The sequence below is a fragment of the Sturnira hondurensis genome, unplaced genomic scaffold (assembly GCF_014824575.4).
Source record: "Sturnira hondurensis isolate 20B ecotype Veracruz unplaced genomic scaffold, ASM1482457v3 Scaffold0001721, whole genome shotgun sequence".
In the NCBI taxonomy this organism is placed as follows: Eukaryota; Metazoa; Chordata; class Mammalia; order Chiroptera; family Phyllostomidae; genus Sturnira; species Sturnira hondurensis.
Genome location: NW_028074352.1, coordinates 2,643,586 through 2,667,769, shown reverse-complemented (window position 1 = coordinate 2,667,769; position 24,184 = coordinate 2,643,586). Strand labels below are relative to the sequence as shown.

General features: G+C 40.0%; 1 protein-coding gene across 7 annotated transcripts in view; it reads right to left on the bottom strand.

The window, feature by feature from the left end:
• Nucleotides 1-24,184, bottom strand: part of WDFY3 (WD repeat and FYVE domain containing 3) — a 288,472-nt gene that overhangs the window by 5,239 nt on the left and 259,049 nt on the right. For all 7 annotated transcript variants that reach the window (XM_037030828.1, XM_037030821.1, XM_037030851.1 and 4 more), the window contains 12 exons: nt 24,047-24,164; nt 23,020-23,126; nt 20,734-20,887; nt 14,201-14,292; nt 13,768-13,980; nt 11,819-11,966; nt 10,619-10,773; nt 9,583-9,741; nt 7,544-7,723; nt 4,185-4,367; nt 2,979-3,075; nt 425-748 (listed from right to left, as the gene is read on the bottom strand). In XM_037030828.1, coding sequence (XP_036886723.1) covers nt 425-748; nt 2,979-3,075; nt 4,185-4,367; nt 7,544-7,723; nt 9,583-9,741; nt 10,619-10,773; nt 11,819-11,966; nt 13,768-13,980; nt 14,201-14,292; nt 20,734-20,887; nt 23,020-23,126; nt 24,047-24,164 — 1,930 coding nt within the window. The remainder of the gene's footprint in view (nt 1-424; nt 749-2,978; nt 3,076-4,184; nt 4,368-7,543; nt 7,724-9,582; nt 9,742-10,618; nt 10,774-11,818; nt 11,967-13,767; nt 13,981-14,200; nt 14,293-20,733; nt 20,888-23,019; nt 23,127-24,046; nt 24,165-24,184) is intronic.

The window sequence follows — 24,184 nt, the reverse complement described above, 5'->3', positions numbered from 1 at the left end:
GCTTAACATTTACCACGGGCCGGGTGGGAGAGTGTCTCACTTGCAAAGACGAATATAGAGAAGGGGGAATCATCGATGCAAGAACCTACAATTTCTCCAGTTGAGAACACTGCCTCTGTCTCAAAGTTACCTGTGAATACAGTTTTATTTTTATCTGTAAACAATAATTTGCCTATTTTCAAAAGCTTTCATAATTTTTCAATGAAGTTATGGGTTTGAGGCACCTCTCTTTCAAAAATGCCAAACATATTGCAAACACTGTTGTGGGGTATACTCTCTGAATCCACTTTACATAGAACATTTCCGAGGCTTTCTCTCTGGGTGGTCCAGGTCCCAGGGATGGGGCTCAGGGACAGCTAGAGCCTCCTCCACCAACCCTCACACCACCCACAAAGGACCCGAAGGACCCCAGACTCCAAGTTACCAGGCTTCAGTCTGCTGTAATTCCGCACTTCAGTGGGGTTGGGGTGAGGGTGGTTAAGGGGACCCTGCGAATGGGCTCTGGTCTGCCCCTCTGAATAGTTCACGAATACAAAGCCATCTTTCTCATCTAGACTGAGCTGGTCAGACCAGCGCCTGGAGTCATCAGAGCCACTGTCTGTACACCAGGGGGCTGCGGCTCGGCAGGAAGCTGCCCGGGGCCTGTGGCCGGTGCTGCTGGGCTGGCTGAACGTGTCCTTGGGATCCTGGCTGCTGCTCTGCTCCTCTGCTTCTGAATCGCTGCTGTCCTCATCCTGGGCTTCCTGTCCTGGGTAATGCATTGGGAGAATTAGGAAACACATTTACAACAGGTAGATCTAGTTTCGTCCCACTGGTATTTTTCCTCTATCAGTTAAGACAGAATAGACAAAGTATTTTAAGATAAGTATATCAATAAAAAATTGGCACAATTTTCAGCTAAATTACATATACAAAAAACCCCAGCAGAATAAAAACCAGAGTTCATAAAATGCTTTGGCCAAAATATTCATTTTTTTCAGAGTCTGGTCACAACCTTTGCAAATCTCTCACCATCTGCCTCACCGCCACCATTTAGCTGGATAGTGCCAACTGTCCCCCGCAGCCTGGCCCCTTCTTATGGAAAATTTTGCACATGCCGTTAGTTCTACTTAGAGCCAACTTCCTAATCTCTGTGCATTCCCATGTTACACATCTTTGAAGGCACAGCTTAACTACTTCTTTCCCCAAACTCTTACCTAATGCCTGCAGCAGAAAGTAGTCCTCTCTTGTGGACTCCTTCAGCAGTTTCATGCCTTTTGTGTATTTGTAACTCTTACCCCAAACTATTACTTCTGGACAGTCTTTCTAAAGACAGAGATCAGCTTGAGGGAAGGGGCCCCAAACACAGCGCCTTCCATGTAGCAGTCAATATAAATGATGACATAGATGAATAAATTACTGATAAAAACTTTAATTTAGGATTTTGGGTTTTTTTCTTCTTTCCATTGTTACTTTGTACTTCCTCACATGAACCCCTACTCCCCTACAACAGAGTGGACTGGAAGGGAAATTAGGAAAAACAAACACATATAACTGGAAAAATGAGAGAGTAAGAACAAGGGTGCAAGCACCAGCCCACTAAGCACATGTATTTTTTTAGCAGGACAAACACTTCATTTGCCTCCCTCTACTCAGTAACACTAGTGGTAGGTGGCTAATTTGAGTGGATGTTTTCACCTTAATGGCTTATGAGTATGAGCTTTAAGGTCTTGACACAAGCAGTCTTGGAAACAGTTCTGATCTCTGGGGAACCACTGGCTTGTTTTTCCTCTCACCCAGGCAACTGCCCTCAACCCCAACTTCTATGCCGCCCAAGGTCAACTCTTCCTGTGGGCTGCCCTCTTGTCTGCCACTTCTGCAAAACACTGTCTACAACATGTGCGCCCAAGGAGGAAGAAGACCAACAAACGTCTCTCCTCCCTCAGTCTGACCCCTTCTTCGATCTCACTTATTCAGCTCATCTTCCACTATTATTTACTTAAAATCTTTGTTAAAGGAAGGGAAAGTGACCCACTTCTTACTGGAATTAGTCCAATGTCTGACACACAACTGAACTGTTATATCCCGAAACACCCAGATGACCTTTTTCAGTGGAGCTGCAGTGGCGAGTGTCAAAATTTACACAGTAAAGTAACAGAAGCATTAAGATGCCCTGTCCATTGGATCACTGCTGTTTCACAGCAAAGTAAAAACCACTTTTGGCTTACAAAGAGAAGATATTTGTGCCTTTCTGATAATAAACCCTTTCCCTTAGTAATCCCCTGCTATTGTCCAACTCAGACGGAATTCCCAACATACAAAAATTAACCACATAGAAACAATCAAAAGGCCAAAGTTAAAACCCTTTCCAGGAAGACTCTTACAAACACTGTTCTAAATCAAATGGGGTTAAGTTCTCTGTACATCAGCCTGGTTTTATGGCCCATCATTCCGTATAGAAATCAGCTATCTCTATAGTTCATTTTGAAATGCTTCACAGATAGAAACACTAGGCTTCAGTTTGAATGAATGCCCTTCTTGAGCAGGCCCGGGGGGCGGGGACACTGGCCCATCTCTGTGAAGAGTTTACAAACATGAGGCCAGCCTGTCATCCACACTGAGACTACCAAGCGATCGGCAGACAAGCCGTGGGCCTGAGGTGCAGGCCATCTGACTCGTCCAACACTGTGCCCTCCAGATTCTGCTTTGTGTTTTTACAACTGAAAGTCCAAGCCTTTGATACTCAAAGAGGTTAGTAACTGTGTGTACAATGGGATGTGGAAGCCACTCCAAGATGCTTACCCTGCCAAGTACTGCCCAGTGAATCAGAGAAAGCTCTGTACACCCACCCAGCTCCTTCACACACCAGGTGCCCAGCAAGCTTCTGGCAGTAACGCCCAACCAGCCTCAGGCTCTGGCTTATTGTTTGATGTAAGTTTATACATAATGATTTAAAAATATGAAAACTGTCAAATAACATTTTAGAAAGTATTAAATACCTATTTGTGCTTCTGGACAGTCTTCCTGCATTTCTACAGCTTCAATGGGCTCAGGAGCTGGTGTTTCAGGAACTTGCAAAAACTCCATTCTCCAAAACTGAATTTAACAATGGACATGTTACTAGGTGAAGATGAGTTCTTGAGGTTAAATAAGTAACTTAGTTTCTGTCATTGCGTATAACTAAATTTCCCTGTATCTTGAAAAATATGGCCAGAGACTGACTACATATAACAGCGCTTCTCACACTGTGTTTGAGAAGATGCCTATGGGTATTTCTTGGTGGAGGGAAAAGGACTGTGGTTAAGAAAGTTTGAAAACCATGGTCCAACTAAGTACACTGTTTTACTTCCTACAAGAACACCTGACAGCCTTGCATACACCAACATATACTCTGGGTCTCTGAGAAGGCTTTCAGGAAGCCGGATCTCCACACGTAGTTGGCAATGGAGCTTTTCATGAAGCCTCAGAGGCGAAGCCGCCTCCCTCTGGGGAGTGGCTCTGGGCTGTGCCTGCTGTCTAAGGTGCAGGTCTGGTGGGAGAGGACAGGGAACAGCTGCACTGTTGCTCAACATGTCACTGTGACTAACCGGCAGCAATCGGCTGCACTCTGCTTTCACTGGGTACAACCACAGAAAAGAAGCACCAAGTAAAGTCTCAGAGAAAAATCTCCAAATATTAGAATAGACTATAAAGGTAAACACTGTGGATTCCATTTTCTGTAGCGGCCCCGCAGAGAAAGCTAGGACAAGGGTAAACTATCTAGGGTTCAGGGGATCACCTAGGACTACAGTGAGGGAATGGATGACCGCAGGCCTCAAATGTTTTCTAGCTCTTTGATTCTAGGTCGAAAAAAGACAGTCCAAGTTTTCCCTAAGAAGTCATTTGGTGAGCCAATACATGCACATTTGTATTTTTAGCAATCCCAAGGTGACACGAAAACCACGCTTAAGCAACTTGCTTGTGTCAAACTCCCAGGTGCTTATTAGTAGCACTAACAGAGCTACCTGGTGGGAAGAAAAGAGGCTGAGTCACTAATGTGCTCCACGTCTGAGAACACATTGGCTGAGGTCTGTCTGAATATGAGAGAGAATTTGACGAGTAATATGACAGCCTGTCCAGGTGTCCTCAATAGTGGATAGCTGCACGAGTTTCAGGAAAACTAGGGCAGTGGATATCCTAATGTGTATTTCACACTGCTGACTTACCCGAACCACACCGTCCGAGTGTCCTGTTACTATGACGTTCTGTGTGTCCCACTCGTTCATCTCCGACACGCAGCAGCAGACAATCTGCTGGCTCCTGCCTGTGAATGTGTTCACACTCACAATAGGGTTCCCGTTGATGCTCCACACATGGATATATGTGCCAGCACAGGACACAATGTCCCCCTGGGAAGGTAGAGAAAAACTCCTCACTCACTTCGTATTGCATTCCAGTTTCAGAAGTAAACTGAATCCTTGGCCTGGCTCTCACGGAGAGAGAGTGGGTAATTTCTGAGGAACCCTGGAATTCAGTGCTTGCTAACTTAAAAAAAATAGCCTGAACAGAGGCCTCTTTAAGAATTCAAGGTTGAGAGGATGCTGTGGCCAAGGTGATTTCAAATGGAGCCAGAGGCGGGACTTTCATGTCTACACTTCTGCATCGTGCTGAGCAGCATTTTCCTCCACGTCAAAGCTGTCTGAGAGGGTGAACTACTCTTCTCCCATTTTTTACAAAATCTATTTACACCTTTCAGAGGTGAGAATCCACCTCCACTTTATTTTACAAAATGAGTCCAATCACAAAAACCATAGGTTCAAAGAGAAATTCTTCAATTCAGTTGCCTCTCTCTTCAATAAAGGAGAAGATGAAATCTTGGTAACATTGTAATATCCTATTTTAAAATTTGTATTCACAGGAGGGTGGGAGAATGAAAAGGCAAAAAAAGGTGAAACCTGGTATATAAGTCACTAGATAAAGAGAATAAACCCTAAGATTTCTAGAAGTTATAATTCGGGTTTCTGTGAGGTCCCAAAACAGAAAAGAATGGGCTTTTCCCTCAAACTCTACCAGGCTAGGCTCCACCCAACCTGGTGAGACTACAACTCACTAATGTTAAAGGAATTAAGATGCTTCCTGAAGCATCTGCTATGTTAGTTACTAGCTACTGTGGGGGACCTTTAGACTTTCCATTTCAACCTTGTGAGGTTAGCTAGTAGAGGTCCTGCTTTAGAGAGGATGAAAGTGAAGTATAAAAAGCTATGTAACTTGCCTAATATCAGAGAGTGAAGATTTGAACCCAGCTCTTTCTGGCCCCAAAGCTTACACACCATACCACAGTGCCTCTCTTACCCCGACGACAGCCTGCCTGTCACGATGCTAGCTACTGAATTTAGTCCCTCCTGCCCTCTTCTTTCTGCTCTTCTTCCACCAAGATGGCAAGAATCAAACCAAAACCCTAACAAAAACAATATTTAGCAAAGCACTGGTGTGTCTACCTCTGTTGGTCACTGAGTCATGTCTGGCAATAAGTATCAGCAACGGAACCTTAATTAATAGCCTTGGTCTATGCAAGAGACGAGGGACAGCCTGTCCATCCTGCACTGAGCAAGACTTTCTTCGATGGCTCCAGGGAGCCAGCCTCCATGGGAGTGCATTAGAGACAATCCTGTGGACGTGAGGGCTGGGCAGTTAAGAGGAGGAGCTGAAGGGCAGCAGTGAGGTACCTTAGGCCAAAAATGTAGACTGAAGTAAGCAGACTTAATACTAGCTGCAAAAATATAACACAAATAGAAATCTTTTCATGAGGCTTTTTCCTACGTGTTATTAAAAGATTACAAAAGCATCTTACAAGAAAAAAATCACTTTTCCACAGTGTTTGCAGCAACTATTATAATCCTATGGGTGTCTACTGGCTCAAATAACAACTAGCTATCAATAAAATTCTCAGTAGTTAAGTGAAGAACCCCACACAAGGTGCTTGAGAGAGTGATCAAATGCCTGACTCACAGCAACACTGCATCCGCGTGGTTCTGTCATACCGACCTGCTGGTAAGGCTCTCTGCACAGACATTTGCATGACTAGCCCCTGCATGCTGTTCTAAAAATATCTTAAACCCTTCAAATACACCAAAAAGCAAATTTGACTCTTTACCCTGCATAAACCCATTCACTGCCAACGCCGATTACAATTACTGTTACTAGACAATCTTAGCTCCATTCACTAGAACTGAATTTGTATCTTTTTCCTTTTTCTTTGAATGACTGACTACAAGGTATTTGACTAACAGCATCATACTTAGTACCTTCTGGTAGAAATAAAAGATAGAGCATCCCTCAGAAGGAAAGCTGTCTGTGTGTGTGAGGGTGTGACATGGCTAGAACTACTGTGTCATGCAGCATGATTTGGGGAGGGGCTAAAGGTAGGCAGGGGTGAGAATAGGTAGGTATAGCTGAGAAGTGATGAGGCTCAGGGACCTCTGGTTGGTTTGCAAGACTGGTGTGCCTACGTGGGCATCTTCCACATATGGAAGTGATGACTGGTCCCTTGGGCACATAGATCTCAACTTTTGTAAATCTATGCCTATCTTCCCAACTTATCAACACACCTTATAGCAATAATGAGTATCCTTGCCTGGCTCCTCCTCAGGTGAGCTTGGTCAGTGCATTTATTTTATCCTGACTCATCTGTCTGTATATAAAATACTAATTTTAGACAAGTGATAATATCCTTTGATAACTCTGAGGTGTTTTAAAAATAGTTCTGTCACAATTTTTCTTTTGTTTGGGTACCCAAATGTTACTTTTTTCACTTTACATAATAAAAAAATTAAAATGTATTTCACAAAAACTTCAATGTAATTTTTTCCTGATTTCTGTTTCTGATATTTCATTGTTGGCTCTCTAAAAGCTCTCTAAAAGCCTTTGATTTCTGAATATTGACTTTGCATCCCGCTGTTTTGCCAAATTCACTTATTAGGTTGAGTAGTTTTTTGGTGGAGTCTATAGAATTTTCCATGTACACTTTCATGTCATCTGCAAACAATGATAGCTTTGTTTCCTCCTTTCCAATTTGGATGCCTCTTATTTCTTTTTCTTGTCTGATTGATATGGCTAAAACTTCCAATATTATGTTGAGTAGGAGTGGTGAAAGTGGGCATCCTTATCTTGTTCCTGATCTTAGAGGAAAAAGCTCTAAGTTTTTGCCCATTGAGTATGATGTTGGCTGTAGGTCTCTCATATATGGCTTTTATTATTTTGAGGAATGCTCCCTCTATTCCCACTTTGCTAAGTGTTTTTACTCAATGCAATTTTAACATTCTGAACTAATCATACAAATTATTTTTTTAAAAAATGCCTATTCTAGAATGCTTTGTTTTGAACCAAATTTTGCTCTTTAAAGTATGCAAGTAGTGAGTGAATTTTAAGACAAAATGCTGAGTTATAAACTTTAATAGTCATCTACTTTTGCAAACAACAGAAAATTCAGAGAAATGAGTCCTTATCAACTAGTAATTTTCTGCTTATGTTGGCTAGACCTTCTTGTTTTCCTAGACATAAACCAAAAGGGCAATTTACTACTTACTGTTAATTCATTGATACAAAGAGCAGAAACTGGAGCTCGATGGCCTCGGAGCTGGGTTAGAAATGATAGCTTGTTCAGATCCCAAATGATGCAGGTTCGGTCACGGGACCCACTGACGATTATGTGATAGGCTAATGAAGCTGTGGCACAGGTAACTGTATCAGTGTGGCCAAGTAAGGCCTACAAAGCAGAACAGAAAAACCCAGGCTGATCACAATGACAGGGCTGGTTAAGGACAGCAGTGTGTGTGGGGGGTCTTCACTCTGCTCTAGCCGATTGTTCCTGCCTCACCCCCCGGCTGAAGGAGCAGTCTAGAGGACTCTGGAGGCACTAGTCTCCATTTTTTATTACTTCTGTCCTGGCCTTGGGCCAGTGTCTTAGAAGGAGAAGAGAACAGCAACTGCTACCAGCTTAGGTTTCTTCCTACCATTTCTACATGTGTTGATTATGGCCCCCAAAATATAGACTTTATACTCTGTGTCTATTCTTTTATGCCACCAAGTCCTGTTAAGTCTATTGTAAGGGGCTCCAACTGGATGGGTTTTTCAGAAAGTGCACACACGGTGAGAACAGCACGGTTGTGGTGCATGGTCCTGGGAAGATAAAGGGACAATGTAGTCCTTATGTGTCTGTGACCTCCTGTCACTGAACTGGAGACATCAGGACATTTGTGCCCAAGAGGGATTCTTTCTTCAAACTAGAATAAGACCTTCTTACTAGAGTAGGAAGAGAAACAGGACCCCAGGAAATGGCAATGTGGGAAAGTAAGTATTTTTAAGAAAATACTGTTAGGAGTTCCTAACAATAATCTGAATTTACTATTTAAATAGTGAACTGCCTTAAAATTTGGGTAATACAAACATCCTTATTGTTGCTTAGTTAACTCTAGAAGGCTGTTTTTAATAAGAAGTGCTTTCAACTGAAAGTGACTGGCACACTAGCTTCAAAGCCCATTTTCTAAATGGAAAATATTGTAAGCAGGAGTTTGGATCAGCAAACTACACCATCAACCTTATTATATATATGCTCATGTCAAGACTGTATCTCTTTGCACGGCTTACCTTTGGACCTTGCACCCAGTGAAGTTCCTGGCCTGCACAGATGGTTGTTGGTGTGTAAGTACAAGGGGTTTAGTTCTTTTCATAGATATTTTATTTGAGTTTGGCTTTGAAATAAACTTTGTAGTCACACAGAACTCAATTTACATCCTGACTTTACAACTAAGTGTGATATGGCCAAGTATCTTAACCTCTCTAAGCTGTGTTTTTTTTCCCCAAGTATAATTAGAGCTAATAACTATCTTGTAAAATTGTGAGGACTGAAGTTTTACATTTCTGAACATTCACCACAGTTCCCTAAACACAGTAGGTGCCCAATAAATGAAAAATATTGTTGCACCAATTTTCAAATTTGTATAATAAAAAGTATATATATACTCCACTAAAAAATTGTATGATAAATTCACTCACAAACCAAATACTAAAAGGTGATCACTTAATCATAAAAGGATTTTTGCTTTAAGTAAAAATTTATAATAGAGTTGGTATGTAAGTGATGAAAAATATTTGTTAATAACATCATCAATGGTTCTACTAAGTATTTACATGGATTTGTTATATCTTTAGGGATATGATAAGAAGACAGAGAAAGACAAAAGAATAAAAGATTTAATGGCTTAGCTGAATGAAGAGCATCCAGAAAGGAAATCAGTATGAGGCAACAGCATTAATATAATCTGGTTTGTAAAAACTTCATTTATATGTAATTTTATAGAAACATTTATAGTATTTAAATATATTTTAAAATCTATTTCCTAAAGACAGTTTGCTTTGAATTTTTAAAAAAGGCCAGCTTAGGTCATTTCTAGAAACAATATCTCCTGATTTCATTTCTTTTACATTTGAGACCCTTTCTAGCAAAAGAACACATATTCTTTTGGTTTTGTCCATTATGTCTCAAGCACATAAAATTAAGGAAGTTTTCTAGTTTCTCTAGAGTGTGGGCAGCAAAGATGGAATATCTTCCACCTGTTATGTTACCTGTTTGAGAGACAGGGTCTTGGCCTTTTCCTTTGAGGTGCCCATCTCCCACACACACACAACTGTGCTTGTCCCGCCTGTGACAACCAGCTTGGGGTTGGGACAGATTGCGCAGAGAATCTGGCCCCACTCAGACAAACATTCATAAACAGTCACTGCCTGTAAAATAAAACAGATGTGAGACACACATGCCATCAAGTACTAAAATATCTGAAATACAATGAGCATACTGGGTGAAGAACAGAGATTTCTATGCAGGTACAAATGACGGAGTACATTCTGGGCTGCTTCCAATTTAGCAACTCTTCCACACTGAAGCTCTACTCTGAACTACCTGCTACAGACTCCTAACCATGGTTGCTGCTAAAAACCTTAATGGAGGTCTCGAGTTTGTCTAGTCCAGGAAAATGAGATTCAGACTATATGATGCTCTGTAAGGTGCAGCGGGAGAATCTGGTAAAAGGATGTGTTTGCCGCAGCTGGTTAAAATATAAAAGGAAAGCATGAGTGCTGCTGATGAGAATGTTAACTAAATTTGTTACAGTGCAACACAGAGACCTGCATAGACTACATCCATCTTGCTTTCAGGAGGGGAGTGCCAGTGGGCAAACAGGGCATTAAAGGATTATACACATGGTCTCTCCCAAGAGATACTTATGGGGCTGCTGATGCTTGGGGGATGGGGTGGTAGGTCTTCTGTTAGCCATTTAAGAGTCCTAAAATCATAAATGGGCCAGGCAATGACTCACCAAAATGAAGCTCTTCTGGTTGGAAGAAATGCTGACTACTGGCTGGTTAGGATTCTCCAAGCAGGGGGGGACTGCTTGCCCCAGAATACAACTTCCCGAAAGGCTTCTTTCTCCTACTTGTTCATTAGCTCCTTTATCCTGATCTAAGGCAGACAGCTCTCCCTTCCTCTGGGCCTTGGAGAAACAGCTGACAAGCCCTTGGCCTAGGCTCACCCTACTCTCTTTTAAGCAGGATATCCAGCCATGCAAGAGTGAGATGAAATGAATGAGAAAGAAATGATTCAAACCTTGTCTGACTCGTAGTTGCCCAGCCTGCAGCTGAGGTCTGCATAGCCCCAAGTGAAAGTTTTGTTCCAGGTTGGTGGGATAAGCACCTTATTCTGTTCTACTGCAAGAATGCCTTTATCGGTGCACACTATTTGTCCCACAGGTTCTTTGAGTTCTACGCAAAACAAATCGACACATTACAACAGGGAGAGGGAAAATGAACTTCATTATTCCATAAGGGATGGTAAAGTAATCTCAGATATTCATACAAATCTAGCACACTGACACCCACATTAAGACAATATGACCTTAGTGGCAGAGCTTGGCTTTTCAGTCTCCCACAGCCCTGCCAGGGTGATGCTGACCACGACTGGTGTTCTCCAGGCCTCTCTGTCTCTGAGTACTTAGGTTTGGCTCCTAGCAATCGGGGCTGCTTTCCTGATCTCTGGAGCTGCACAGAGTAGTAACCTGGATGCTCCCCAGCATGCCACACAGAGACTTGCCACCAATCTAGTCCTTCAGCACCTCTCAAGTTACAGTCAATCCTTAGACTTTTGGACTAACGGCCGTGATGTCCTCTGAGAGGCCCAGATGCCCTGCTCTGCCCCAAGTCTCTGCCGACCGAACCAGTGCTCCAGCACCATGGCTCGGCGGCAGCTGCAGCCGGCACAGGCGACGTCTGTGTAACAAGGCAGACGGCCTCGAGCTGGCAGCCAGTCCAGTGCACCAGACTCTGAAGCTCCAATATTTGGGCTTCTTTAGACGGCAACTTCAACACTTTGCAAAAATACATTTTTCTTAAATCCTAAGGGGAAAAATCCACTTGAAAAAGTACTTTTAGATGTAAATACTTTTAATTGGCATATTAAAATACAGTCTTATAACTATTTCTAAAAAGGCAGAATATGTATAAATGAAGGTGACAAAAGATTTTTTACATATATACTATAAAAGTTGAGTGACAAGGTTTGGTATTTTAGAGTTTTTGTTAGCAGGGGAGAAAATGTTTCAAATTTTTTGACATAAAACTGAATAATCAGAAAAGAAAACAGAACAGAAAAGTAAAACGAGAAAAATCTAATGAGTATTTAGTGATTTAACACAAAAAAGTACAACACATATTACAAATTACACGCATATCCAAAAACCCGTTAAGACTGCTGGATTCATACATGATCCCACAGAATCATGAATCAGAAGTTTATTCTCTCCCACCTTACCTTTCACAGGTGTTAGAGAAGGCCTCAGGTTGTCTAGGTGATGGAAAAAGATCTTGTCACTGGTAGATCCTGGTGGGACAGAGATTCCTGCATTGTCTCCATTAAGTCTACTCCTCACTCGCTTTGGTGGATGAGGTTTCTTAAATAACTGGTAAGAGAGAAGACGACACATTTTATAATGAAAGCTAACACTTATTAAGCCCCATTACAGGCCAGGTATTATGTTAATTCACTTGTACATCATAGCAACCAGCAGGTACAGCGTAGCTACATTCTGAGGGAAGAAACCCAAAGTGGCTCAGAGGCTGCCTGACATCTCAGACCTTTGTTAAGTAGGGACAAGGCTATGCTACCACAGCTTGAGTTACTGTGTTATACTGATTTCACAATAGCTTTGACAATGACCTCAGACTATAGTCAATTGATGATTATTTCCCAGTGATACTTGAAAATTAACCAGGCTGTGCTACTGAGGGCAAGCAGACATCCTGTGTAATTGGGCCACGTCTGGCTTCAACATGGCCCTTCTCTCTGAAACACCATTTTGGTCTCTTTTAGGTGTTACTAATTTGCTACAAGTCTGAACTTTGTTGCCTTTTTACTTTGCCATGCTGTAAAGAAAAAAAAAACACAAGAAAGTCTTTGGCATCTCTGTTCATTATTTCTACAGGGCTAAGAAGTATTACTGTACATTTATGATTACTATTTTTCAAATATTGTTCACCTTCAAAATACGTGTTGAGTTATTTCTGTTAAAGAACAGAAATCTGAGGAAGGTATTTGGGAAATCTTAGATGAAATGAGCTTTAAGATGAATATAATACAATCACACTTTGTGAATTTGACATTTTGGATTTTCAGGAGGAAAAAAATGCTATGTATAAAGAAAGATATACATTTTAGGCTCCCAAGCTTCTACATGTACTACACATTGTTCTTATTTTATCTACATATTAGAGTTCTGATATTTTCTACAAAAGTTAGTAATGACACAAGCCTCTGAAGTTCTATAAAAGGACCTCCACACTTTAAAGCAAGTTCCTGGATGAACTTACTGAAGAACTTTTACATAAGGGACCAGTGGGAGCCAGGATAGGGTACAGAGAGGTGCGATGTGGTGGCCCTGAGGCTTACATTTTTGTAGGGTTGCTATACTTGTCAGTACTCTATATTAGTCACTGGAATGTTCTAGAACTATATTATTATCCAGACTCTTATCTTCTAGACGGCTTGACTCTTATACTCAGGAGTGGAACAAAAATCCTGCAACAGTGTATGCATCTTGACTTTTCTTGTTCAGAATACTTTTCCCCCTGAGGGAATAAAATAGTTTCTGCGCTCCTAATCCTTGCAAAACAGGAACTAAGATCCTTCAACCTGTGATCAGTGTTTATCAACAGCATATCATCCATCTTTAATTCAAATCACCACTACCTGTTCACTGAGCTACTTACGGTAAGAGCTTGCTAGGTGTTTCTATGCTCCTCATTTGGCTCTCCTACAGAGTGTGTGTGCGTGCCCACATGACTACATGTGTACATGACTTAGCCAGAATGATCCTTAAAGTCTGGATATGGCCATGAAGTTTCTTTGCTTAAACTCAGCAACTTATTACTGCCTCAGGACAGAACCTCATCTCTGTGCACACTCTGGCCCCACAGGTCCCATCTGCTTTCCTGAGTGTGCTCCTGACCTCCTGTCAGATCTTGTGCAGGTGCAGGAAAGCACACCCTGCACTAGTCCGAGAGGGGAAATTCTCTGTGAACATCATTTCTGTTTATTTGTATGTAAAAGGTGGGAGAAAGCAATACTCTTGGAACCTACCAGGCGATATTTACAGTCCTTTATTGAAAACTCAGTCTAAATTTAAGTATTTTATGATCATCTAAAGAAATATTAAGCATTTAAAAAAATGAAACAGAGAACAGTGATCATAAAAAGATCCATACCTGTTTAGGGATCTGACCAAAGTTATTAATGAATCCTATGGTGGCTGTCTCCTTTAATGGGTCATTTATGTTGTAGATATCGACTTGACCCTCGTAAAACAGGTGATGGAAGACATTTACAGCTTCTACTGCAGCAGGGCCTTGCTGTTTATAGCCAAAGATCAAGTCAATCCATTCATGCAGGTGGGCACTCACAAAATCACATTCCAAAGCCTGTAATTTCAAAACAAAGGTTCAGTCACTGCCTGACATTTATTAATTCCTCAGAAAGTAAAGAACTGGCCAAAGATCGACAGGAACTAAAATAACTAAAAATCATAAAAATAATATTAGTAGCGACCAGATGGGTGACACACTGCTCAAGGTCCTCTTTGTATTGTACGGTCAATGACCCAGTGAAATTCAGTTCAACGGCAAAGTACACTCTCATTACCTCTCGGTGGACTCTGATGAATTCCCGTGGGTCCCCTTTTGCCCAGGGTGGAAGGATAACATCTCCAAGCTTGGTGCCATTTTGTTTACAGCCTGTGCAGTTGGATACATTAAAGAAAATGAAGAAAAGTGATAAATAATAAGTTCATATTAAGTAACAGGGAAATAGTGGGTTTAAGTGCATTGACAGAACTATGAAATCTTACCACCAGAAAGGACCCTCAGAGATCATCTACCCTGTTGTTCCCTAAGACTTCTCCTTAGTTCACTTCCTCAGAGAGATTCACTGAGTGTTAGCAAAACTGAGGGGTGCTGACGATCAAATGACTTCAGAAAATGATAACTTATGCAAAGGTGAACATGGTTCTTTCCTGCAAGACTCTTCAGAGGTACTGCTAGGAGGTACATTAGACATAATGCCTGAAATTTAACCGACCACAGGAGTCTTTAATGAAACATTTTATGGGGCTACTCTTTTGAGTTTCAAAAAACCCCTCAAATTCAATTCCCTTGGGATGGGTGGCTCATTTGGCAGACCATTAACATTTCCCTAAACTCTTCCTTTCGTGGGCTTTTCCAGAAAGCTTACAGTTTGGTGAGTCATCAAGAGTTAAGTAGTACTAAGTCTGTCTTAATGTTTTGACAAAATTTACTATTCACATGGAGGAGGTTATTGAAAGAGTACCTAACTCCTCACTAACTTTCAGTTTGTTCTCTCTGCATAAGAAGAAATGAAAACACAAATGTCTTCTTGAGCTATTTGGAATACATGGGCGTTCTCATATTTCTGATAACCTTAAATTCTTCAGAGAGCACTGTAGAACTGATACATATTTTGCTGTCAAGATTCTCATTAAAGAAATAAAATCTAAAACCTAAAGGAAGAAATCAAGGAAGACACAAACAAATGGAAACATGTACTGTGTTCATAGATTGGAAGAATTAACGCTATCAAAATGTCCATACTACCCAAAGCAACTTACAGATTCAATGCAATACCTATTAAAGTACCAATGGCATATTTTACAGACATAGAACACTTCAAAAATTCATATGGAACCATAAATGACTCTGAATAGCCACAGCAATTTTTTAAAAGATTTTATTTATTTATCTTTAGAGGGGAAGGGAAGGAGAGAGAGAGAGAAATATCAGTGCATGGTATTTAAATATCAGTGCATGGTAAATTATCAGCACATGCCTCTTGTGTGTCCCCTGCTGGGAACTGGCCTGCAATCTAGGCATGTGCCCTGACTGGGAATCGAACCTCAATCCTTTGGTTCACAGGCCCGCGCTCAATCCACTGATCTGCATTAGCCAGAGCACCACAGCAATTTTGAGAAAGAAGAACAAAGTAGGAGGGATCACAATACCTGATACCAAACTGTATTACAAGGCCACTGTAATCAAAACTGCCTGGTACTGGCATAAGAACAGACACACAGACCAATGGAACAGAACAAAGAGCCTTGAAATAAACCCAAGTCTCTACAGTCAATTAATATTCGACAAAGGGGGCAGAAGCATAAAATGGAGCAAAATAGCCTCTTCAACAAATGGTGTTGGGAGAACTGGACAGCTACGTGCAAAAAAAATGAAGCAACTTACACCATACACAAAAATAAATTCAAGGTGTATAAAAGACTAAATTAAATATAAGTGGTGACACCATAAAAGTCCTAGAGGAGAACACAGGCAGGAAAATCTCAGATATTCCATGCAGCAACATTTTCACCAATATGTCCCCTAGAGCAAGAGACAAAGCATAAACAAATGCAACTTCATCAAAATAAAAATCTTCTGCGTGGCAAAAGAAAATATCAGTAAAATGAAAAGGAAACCACATGCATGGGAACATGTATTTGCCAATGATACCTCCGACAAGGGTAACCTCTAAAATGTATAAAAAACTCACAGTACATCCACTCCAGAAAGACAAACAACTCAATTAAAAAATGGGCAAAGGACTTGAACAGACACTTCTCCAAGAAGGACACACAGAGGGCCCAAAGACATATGAAGAGATGCTCAGCATCACTAGCCATCAGAGAAGTGCAAATTAAAACCACAATGAGACACCATCTAAAACCTGTGAGAATGGCCATCATAAACAAATCAACAAAAACAAGTGCTGACAAGGATGTGGAGAAAAGAGAACCCTAGTGCACTGTTGGTAGGAATGCAGACTGGGGCAGCCACTATGGAAAACAGTATGGAACTGTCTTTTGACCCAGCTTCCACTGCTGGGATTATATCCTACGAACCCTGAAACATCAAGGTAAAAGAACCTATGCACCCCAATGTTCATAGCAGCACAATTTAGAAGAGCCAAGTGCTGGAAGCAACCTAAGTGCCCAAGAGTAAATGAATGGATCAAAAAACTTTGGTATATTTACCTGAAGAAATATTATTCAACATAAAGAAAGAAGAAGCTCCTGCCCTTTGAGATGGCATGGATGGCTGTGGAAAGCATTATGTTAAGTGAAATAAGCCAGGCAGTGAAAGACAAATACCACATGATATCACCTATAAGTGGCACCTAATCAACAAAACGAACAAACAAAACATAACCAGAAACATTGAAATGAAGAACAGTCTGACAGTAACCAGAGGGGAGGTGAGAGGGGATAATGAGGGGGAAGGGTTGTCAGGAACATGTATAAAGGACACACAGACAAAACCAAAGGGGGGGTGGCTGGGGTGGGGTGGGAGTGATGGAAGGAATATGGACATAACTATACTCGAATAATAATTAAAAATGTGGGGGGAAAAGGGCAGTTGAGATTGAAAAAAAACAACCTTACTCTCATTGTAATAAACAAACAAACAAACAAAATCTAAAATGTAACATTTTTGCTGTTAATGTATCATTTAACAGAAAAAATGTCTGGAAAGATTATGGGGCTACCTGGCAGAAACAAAAACATCAAGTTGTGATAATGCACATTAACCGACATTAATTCCACATAGTTTTGTTATTTTAATGCATTATTAAAATAATGTATTTTGTTATTTTAAGTCATAGCCAGAGATAATCTTTAAGATATTAAATAAACCATTTGCTATGAAATCTACCTACAATAAAACACATTAAATGGGACTGGCATCTAAGAAAACATGTTCTTCTTCTTTTTAAAAATAACACCAAAGAGTTAACTTTAGCATACAGTTTTCTTAGGTACAAATCAGATGATCACTGTAAAAAGTGACTCTATAAACAAAAATGTTGTCTCACTAGCTTAACAGCAGTTGGTTAGATAAATAGTTGCATTAGAAATTCTCATGGAGAAGCGCAATTGTTCAAATTTTGGAACACAAAGGCATTCCAGGTAAGGGCCAATAAAAATATTTCCCTTAGAAATAATCTTGTTTTCATCACTGTTATTTCATGGCTTATTTACAATGTGATATTAAGTGAGAGATACAAAAATCAGTTTATTGTTTAAAGAAATGTCCTGACTTGGTTAGAAAAATTACCATATGATTTAAGAAAAAAATAAAACAATCAAGTTATTATAACTTGATTGCCCCTGTTCATACTCTTACTCCAGCCCCTCCAGAACTAATTTTTTAAGAATGAGAAGCGAGTAATAATTTCCAGGCTATTTCAGATATAATCTGCTTTTTAAAATTTTGCTTATAATCCCTATATAATTATGTGACATAATTGTATTTAATCAGCACTATCTGCAGTTTTAACATGCCACTTCAAGGGAACAAGGCCTAAGAAAGCCCGTGGCTTATCTAATCCTGAGGCCCTGCAGAGCTTCCCTGCGCGTGTATCCACAGGTCTGAGGACAAGACGACCAGGGATGAACGCTCCTCACTCTAGAAGTGGGGAAAAACCCAAGTGCTTTTTCTTTTAAACCATTTACTATCTATTCTGTGCGAAGAGGCAAACAGTGTTCCATTGCTTTGTTTTTACTGGGGTGAAATTCACATAACAAAATTAACTATTTCAAAGTGCACAACTCAGTGGCATTTAGTGCATCCACAATGTTGTGCAACCACTGCACCTCACCGGCCCCCAACATTTCATCACCCCAGAAAGAAACCTTGTAACATTGAGCAGTTGTTGCCCATTCCTCTCACCCCTGCCCACCCCACCCCTGGAAACTACCTATTCTGGATATTCCATACACATGGAATCACACATTACATGACCTTCTGTGCCTGGCTTCTTTCACTTAGCATAATGTTGTAAGGTTCAGCCATGTTGCAACATTTATCAGTACTTCATACTTTATTGCTGAAGTCCTTTATCACATGTATATTCCACAATTTGTTTACTCATTGACAGGCAGGTGGGCTGTTTCTACCATTTGGTTATTGCAGACAGTGCACCTTCAAACACGCAAGTACACGGACTAGATTTCCTGTTTCAGCTCTTCTGGACATGTACCTAGGAGTGGAACTGCTGGTTCATATGGTAATTTTGTGTTTAACTTTTAGAAGAATCACCAAACTGCTGCCCACAGAGGCTGAACTATTTTCTGTTCCCATCAGCAATGCACAAGGGCTCTAACTTTTCCACACCTTTGCCAGTCCTTGGTATTTTCTGTGAGTGTGCATCTTTTTCATTCTAAGCCATACTTTGATATAAGGGACACTTCACTGTAGTCTTGATTTGCATTTCCCTAAGAACTATTGATACTGAATATCTTTCATGTGCTTATTGAACATTTGACTCATCTCTTGGGAGAATGTCTTTTGGGGTACTTTGTTCACTTTTAAATTGGGTTGTTTATCTTTTTGTTGTTGAGTGGTAAGAGTTCTTCATATTCTGGACACTAGGCCTTTATAAAATACATCATTTGCAAATATGTAAAGGTTTTCTTTTCAGTTTCTGCATAATGTCCTTGAATGCAGAAGGTTTAATTTTGATCAGTTTCAATTTATTTCTTTGATTCTGTTACTGTAGCTTGTGCTTTTGATATCTTATCTAAAAATCCATTGCCAAATACAAGATCATAAAGATTTAACACTATGTTTTTCTCTTAGAGTTTTATGGCTTTAGCTTTTATATGATTTCAGGGGAAAAGGATGATTTGTTATGAAGGTGAGCATGCCAGATACACAACACTTCTTTCATTACTTATTTAAAAGTAGAGCATTTAGTTGGGTTTGTCAGTAGTCTGGCTAAAATATTTTGTGCAACATAGATTATTATAACAAAATCTAGTGTTTCTGAAAGATTGAGGGTATCTTTTCCTTTCTGTAGCTTTCCATATTGGTCTCTTTGAAAGTGGCGTCTCTAAGGAAAAGTGGCGTCTCTAAGGAAAATTGTAAGTGAACGTAATACAACACTAACATGTAGCCATATTCAAATACTGTGTGTGCATTCTCTGTTTTTTTTCTTGTTTACCATCTATTCTGCTCTTTCTAGGAACCATCACTCCCTCCAACTCTAAATCCTAGACTTTGGTGTCTTTAGCTACTGTTGGGTGAGCTCCAGGCCCAACCAGAGGTATTACCGTAAGTCTTATTACTGTAAGACTCAATTTCGGGACTTTTGCTGGGGCTACTGAGAGAATCTTACCATCTTTCCCACAAGACCTGCAGCTGTAACTTCACAAGGTTAGGGCTGCTGATGGACAACTAAGGAAAAATATTTTTAAAAAAATTTAAAAGGAGAAATCACTCAAATGATTAGGCATGAGTAGTTTTTAGGAGTTTCTATTTATGAAACATCTTGAGGTAGTATTGTAATGATTTACATGTTGAATTCTAACTACAGAATAAAGCATGAGGTATAAAAAAATACAAAACAGCACTGGCTGGTACAGTTCAGTGGATTGAGTGCCAGCCTGAGAACCAAAGGGTTGCCAGTTCGATTCCCAGTCAGGGCACATGCCTGGGTTGCAGGCCAGGTCCCTAGTTTGGGGCATGCAAGAGGCAACCACACACTGATGTTTCTCTTCCTCTCTTTCTCCCTCCCTCTCCTCTCTCTAAAAATAAATAAATAAATAAATAAATAAATAAGATCTTTGGTTACAGCATGATGCTCCATCCAACTGGGCCACACTGGCCAGGGCTGAAATTCTAATTTTAAAACATATTAGCATATAAGCTGAGAATGCCTCAAGCAATACACAATACTAAAACAAAACATAAAAATCTGGGTACACCACTCAACTATTAATGGGTTTCAATTGTAATAATTTTCAAATAAATTTTGCCTCACATTTGTTTTAACTAAAATAACAATATTCTAACCAGTAGATGTAATCTGTGTCTGTTTATCAATGTTTCCCAGATCTAGGTTTGGAACAGCTATTTTTTCCATTTTTTTGAAGTTGGATTTCAACCTAGTAAAGCTTTTTTCCCTTTAAATTTACACTTTAAATTTTACTGAATTGACTGGAGTGTGAACAGCTATTTTCAAAAAATGTTTAATTGTAGACACCCAATTATAGTAACTAGCAGCAGCTGAAACTGCAAGGACATCTTGTCAGTGTAGACCGCAGACAGTCATTGTATATAATGACAATCACATGGACAACATTACTAAGATAAAGCCATAGCTCTACGTACCCAGATCAAAGTTGTTGGAATTCAGCAAAAACTCTGGTAAGTAAAAAAATTCTGGGATCAGTTCTTTCACATCTGCCATGTTGTGCTTTGATGCAGAATACCAGGCCTCCCGGACACTGTGGAACATCCGGTCAGCCAGGTCAAAGTGGCCCCCCTGTGGACAGAATGAGAAGGCACCTCTCTGTTAGAGAACCACTCCCATCTCACAACTTCCAGTCAAGCTCAAGCAAGGGCTTGAACACCCCGAAAAAATATTTGGTGATATTTCCACTTTCCCTCAGCCTATGTCAGATACACAATATTTTAAATGACCAAAAAAAAAAAAAAAAAGAAAGAAAATTCTCTTTGGGATATTTCTTACAAAGGGTACTCAATGCATTTGCATTTGCTAAAATAAAATGCAAATATAAAGTCATTTAAAAATGTTAGTTTTTAGAGAGAGGCGACACACTAAGAAATATGAATTCTTCCACATTTTGATGATGCTCTTTTAAAGATCGTAATGTTGTCATTTATAGTTGGAGATGCTCAAGTTTTATGTGCTTGACTGGTTTCATAAATAATACGACATTGAAGTTCTTATACCAGTAAGAATTAAATGGAGAACTGGAAAGGTGATAGAAAAGATACAGACTGATAAAACAAACTCAAACAGAAATGGGCTTTCTTTTGCTTATGCAGCTTCACAGATACACCACCCCTTTCCTCAAACTCCCTGTGCTGTGCTTTAAGAGAAGGCAGAATATTTGTCTCTACGATGCAGTTCACTGTGGGAAAGTGCCAAACTCCACACGATGGCCATCAAGGCTTGCTACAATTTTGACTTCTCCACACACTTACTCTGCTCCAGACACTCTGGCCTTTTTGCTGCTCCTCATACATCTCAGGCACACACCACACTCAGGGTGCTCACGTGGGCTAGCGGTCCCTTTGTCTAGCATACACTTTCTCTAGATACGGGCATGAGTAACTCCCTCACCTCCTTCCAGTTTTTGTTCAGATGTCGCCTTTTCAAGATGTACTCTGACCACTCTGTAACACTTCATCATAACCTCCCTCACCTCCAATTCTTGTACTTTCCATTCCCCTTTCCCTGATCTACATTCTTCTGATAGCATTTACCATATTCTAAAAACATTTGACAATACACTTATTTATCTGCTTGTCTATCTCCCTCAATGAAAACAGTGTGTAAGCTCAACATGGCAGAGCTTTTCTCCTTATTTACGCAAGTCCTCTAAGCACCTGGAACACCATCTAAATAAATGAAAGAGAATGTGGAGAAAAGCCATTATAATAAAAAAGACAGCAAATGTCTTTTTAAGAACTGTTTATTAAATTCAAGCAGTTCAGGCTGAATTCCATATACATGGCAAGAAAGCATATGAGGTCCATCCAGAAGGTATCCAGCTATGTATTATGAAAAATAAGAGACATTTAGTGAAGAAGAAACAAGAAACATTGTATGTAGGACGACACCTCAGTCCTCTTCAGAGTAGGCACTTGGGGACCTCACACAGTTCTCCCAATCACCATCAGCTGCTCCACTGTATTTTTCTGAATTTCACTGACAGTCTGAAATCTCTTCCCTTTCAAAGGTGACTTCAGTTTTGGGAAAAGCCAAAACTCACAGGGTACCAAATCTGGCCTGTGGAGGGGCTGAGTCACCTGGGTGATTTTATGTTTCTCCGCAGAGTTTTTGGTGCTGCATGAGTGGGTACACTATCGTGATGAAACTGCCAACCACCAGTGGCCATAGCTGTGTCCTTCTCAATTATCTTAATAGTTTCCATGGAGGAATGTTCAAGCCTAATGCAAAATTTGGTGCAGATTCCTTGCTCTACTTGCTCAGTCATTTTGATTGTGATGGCCACACAGTATACATGTTCACTCAAGAGCATCTACTGACCCCACTGACTAGGTACAGTGAAGTTGTCACTGTTGACACATGTGCATTACAGTCCACTCTCCTTGGCTCCCAGGCTACATCGATGTCACACAAACTGTTCTCATTTTATACACAATGGCTGGACTTTTCCCAGACAGACCTCATGTACTTACTTGCTTTTTTAGCTATAGGACCTCAGCACTTCACTATAAATAAATGTTAATTCATTTATTAATTTTGGTTCAGCAATGTTTCACTTTAATTGTATTTGATTACTTTTGAGACTGAAACCTCACAGTCTTCTTGTCAAGCAGGATAACAATATTTTTAAGCAAGCAACAATTTTAAATAGAAAGAGGGCTTGTATAAAATGAGAGATTCTCAATTCAAAGTTCTACCTGTAGCCTTAAGAAGATCTGTGTGAAAGGCTCCATCCTCACTAGGTATGAAGCCACAATCATTGCAGATGAATAGTGGGTCCCATAGTGGTAGGCTGGAGTTTCTCCTGCTCAAAAGAAGATTAAAGCATAATTGAAAACAAGAGTAAATACAAACAATTGGTATTAATAGGCTTGAAAATGCTAATGTGAGTGGTAATTGTGACACTAAATACAGTTAGTGCTGGCATTTGTAGCATGAAAACCTTATGCTGACACTGCTACCCCTCACGTACTTGGTAGGAATCAAAAGTAAATATGACTCAATGTGTTTCCCCCAAAACTAAGCCTATGTAGCAATTTGTGCTTTAAGGTTTTTATGTAATAAATAACTCTTAAAAGCAAACCATCTCCACTGAAGCAGGATATTTATTGACTTACAGATACTGTTCACTAGGTTCTGGCTTTGAAAATCTGTTATTTCTCTAAATTGTCTATAAATACTGTGCAAATTTTACCACTCTTCTTGACAGGGGGAAAAGAAGCCCACGTAGGGAATACTGTTAGGCTTAGGGTTTTCTTTTTTTTCTTTCTTCTTTCATTGTTTTGCTTCTTTGCAAGGCATGCATGACAAACATGAAATATAGTAAATTTAAGTATACTGAACAGTATTTCAATTTTTTGTAATGCAACAGGATTTGGAAAAGAGAGTTAATAAATGAAAAAGTCTAGTTCCTGGCCTAAATATGATTCAAATTAAAGACATGTTATGATGGAAAATTTCTGCCCAATACGAAGCACACATACTTAGGTTTCCGTCAGTAACCTCACAGGCTATCTAAAAAAATGCCTTCTAGGCATGGCCATCAGTTGTCACATAAAACCTGATTTTCGACTCTAAGAGTTATATAGATATGTGGATATATAACATAGACAGATGTAATGATATATAAGCAATTTGTGGAAAGATGCAAGGATGTCAGACCACTAAATAATGGCTGATTTTTGAAATTAGGTACAAAGTCTAATGATAAGAAAAGTTATTTACCATTAGGATCTTCCCAGTCTTTGTATCGCTTCTTATATTGAGCTAATCGTTCATCTGTCTGTGCTCCCATCGGCTTAGCCAGGTTTCTAAATGTCTTGGGGTTAGTAAGATCTACCTCCTAAAATACAGAACAAAACA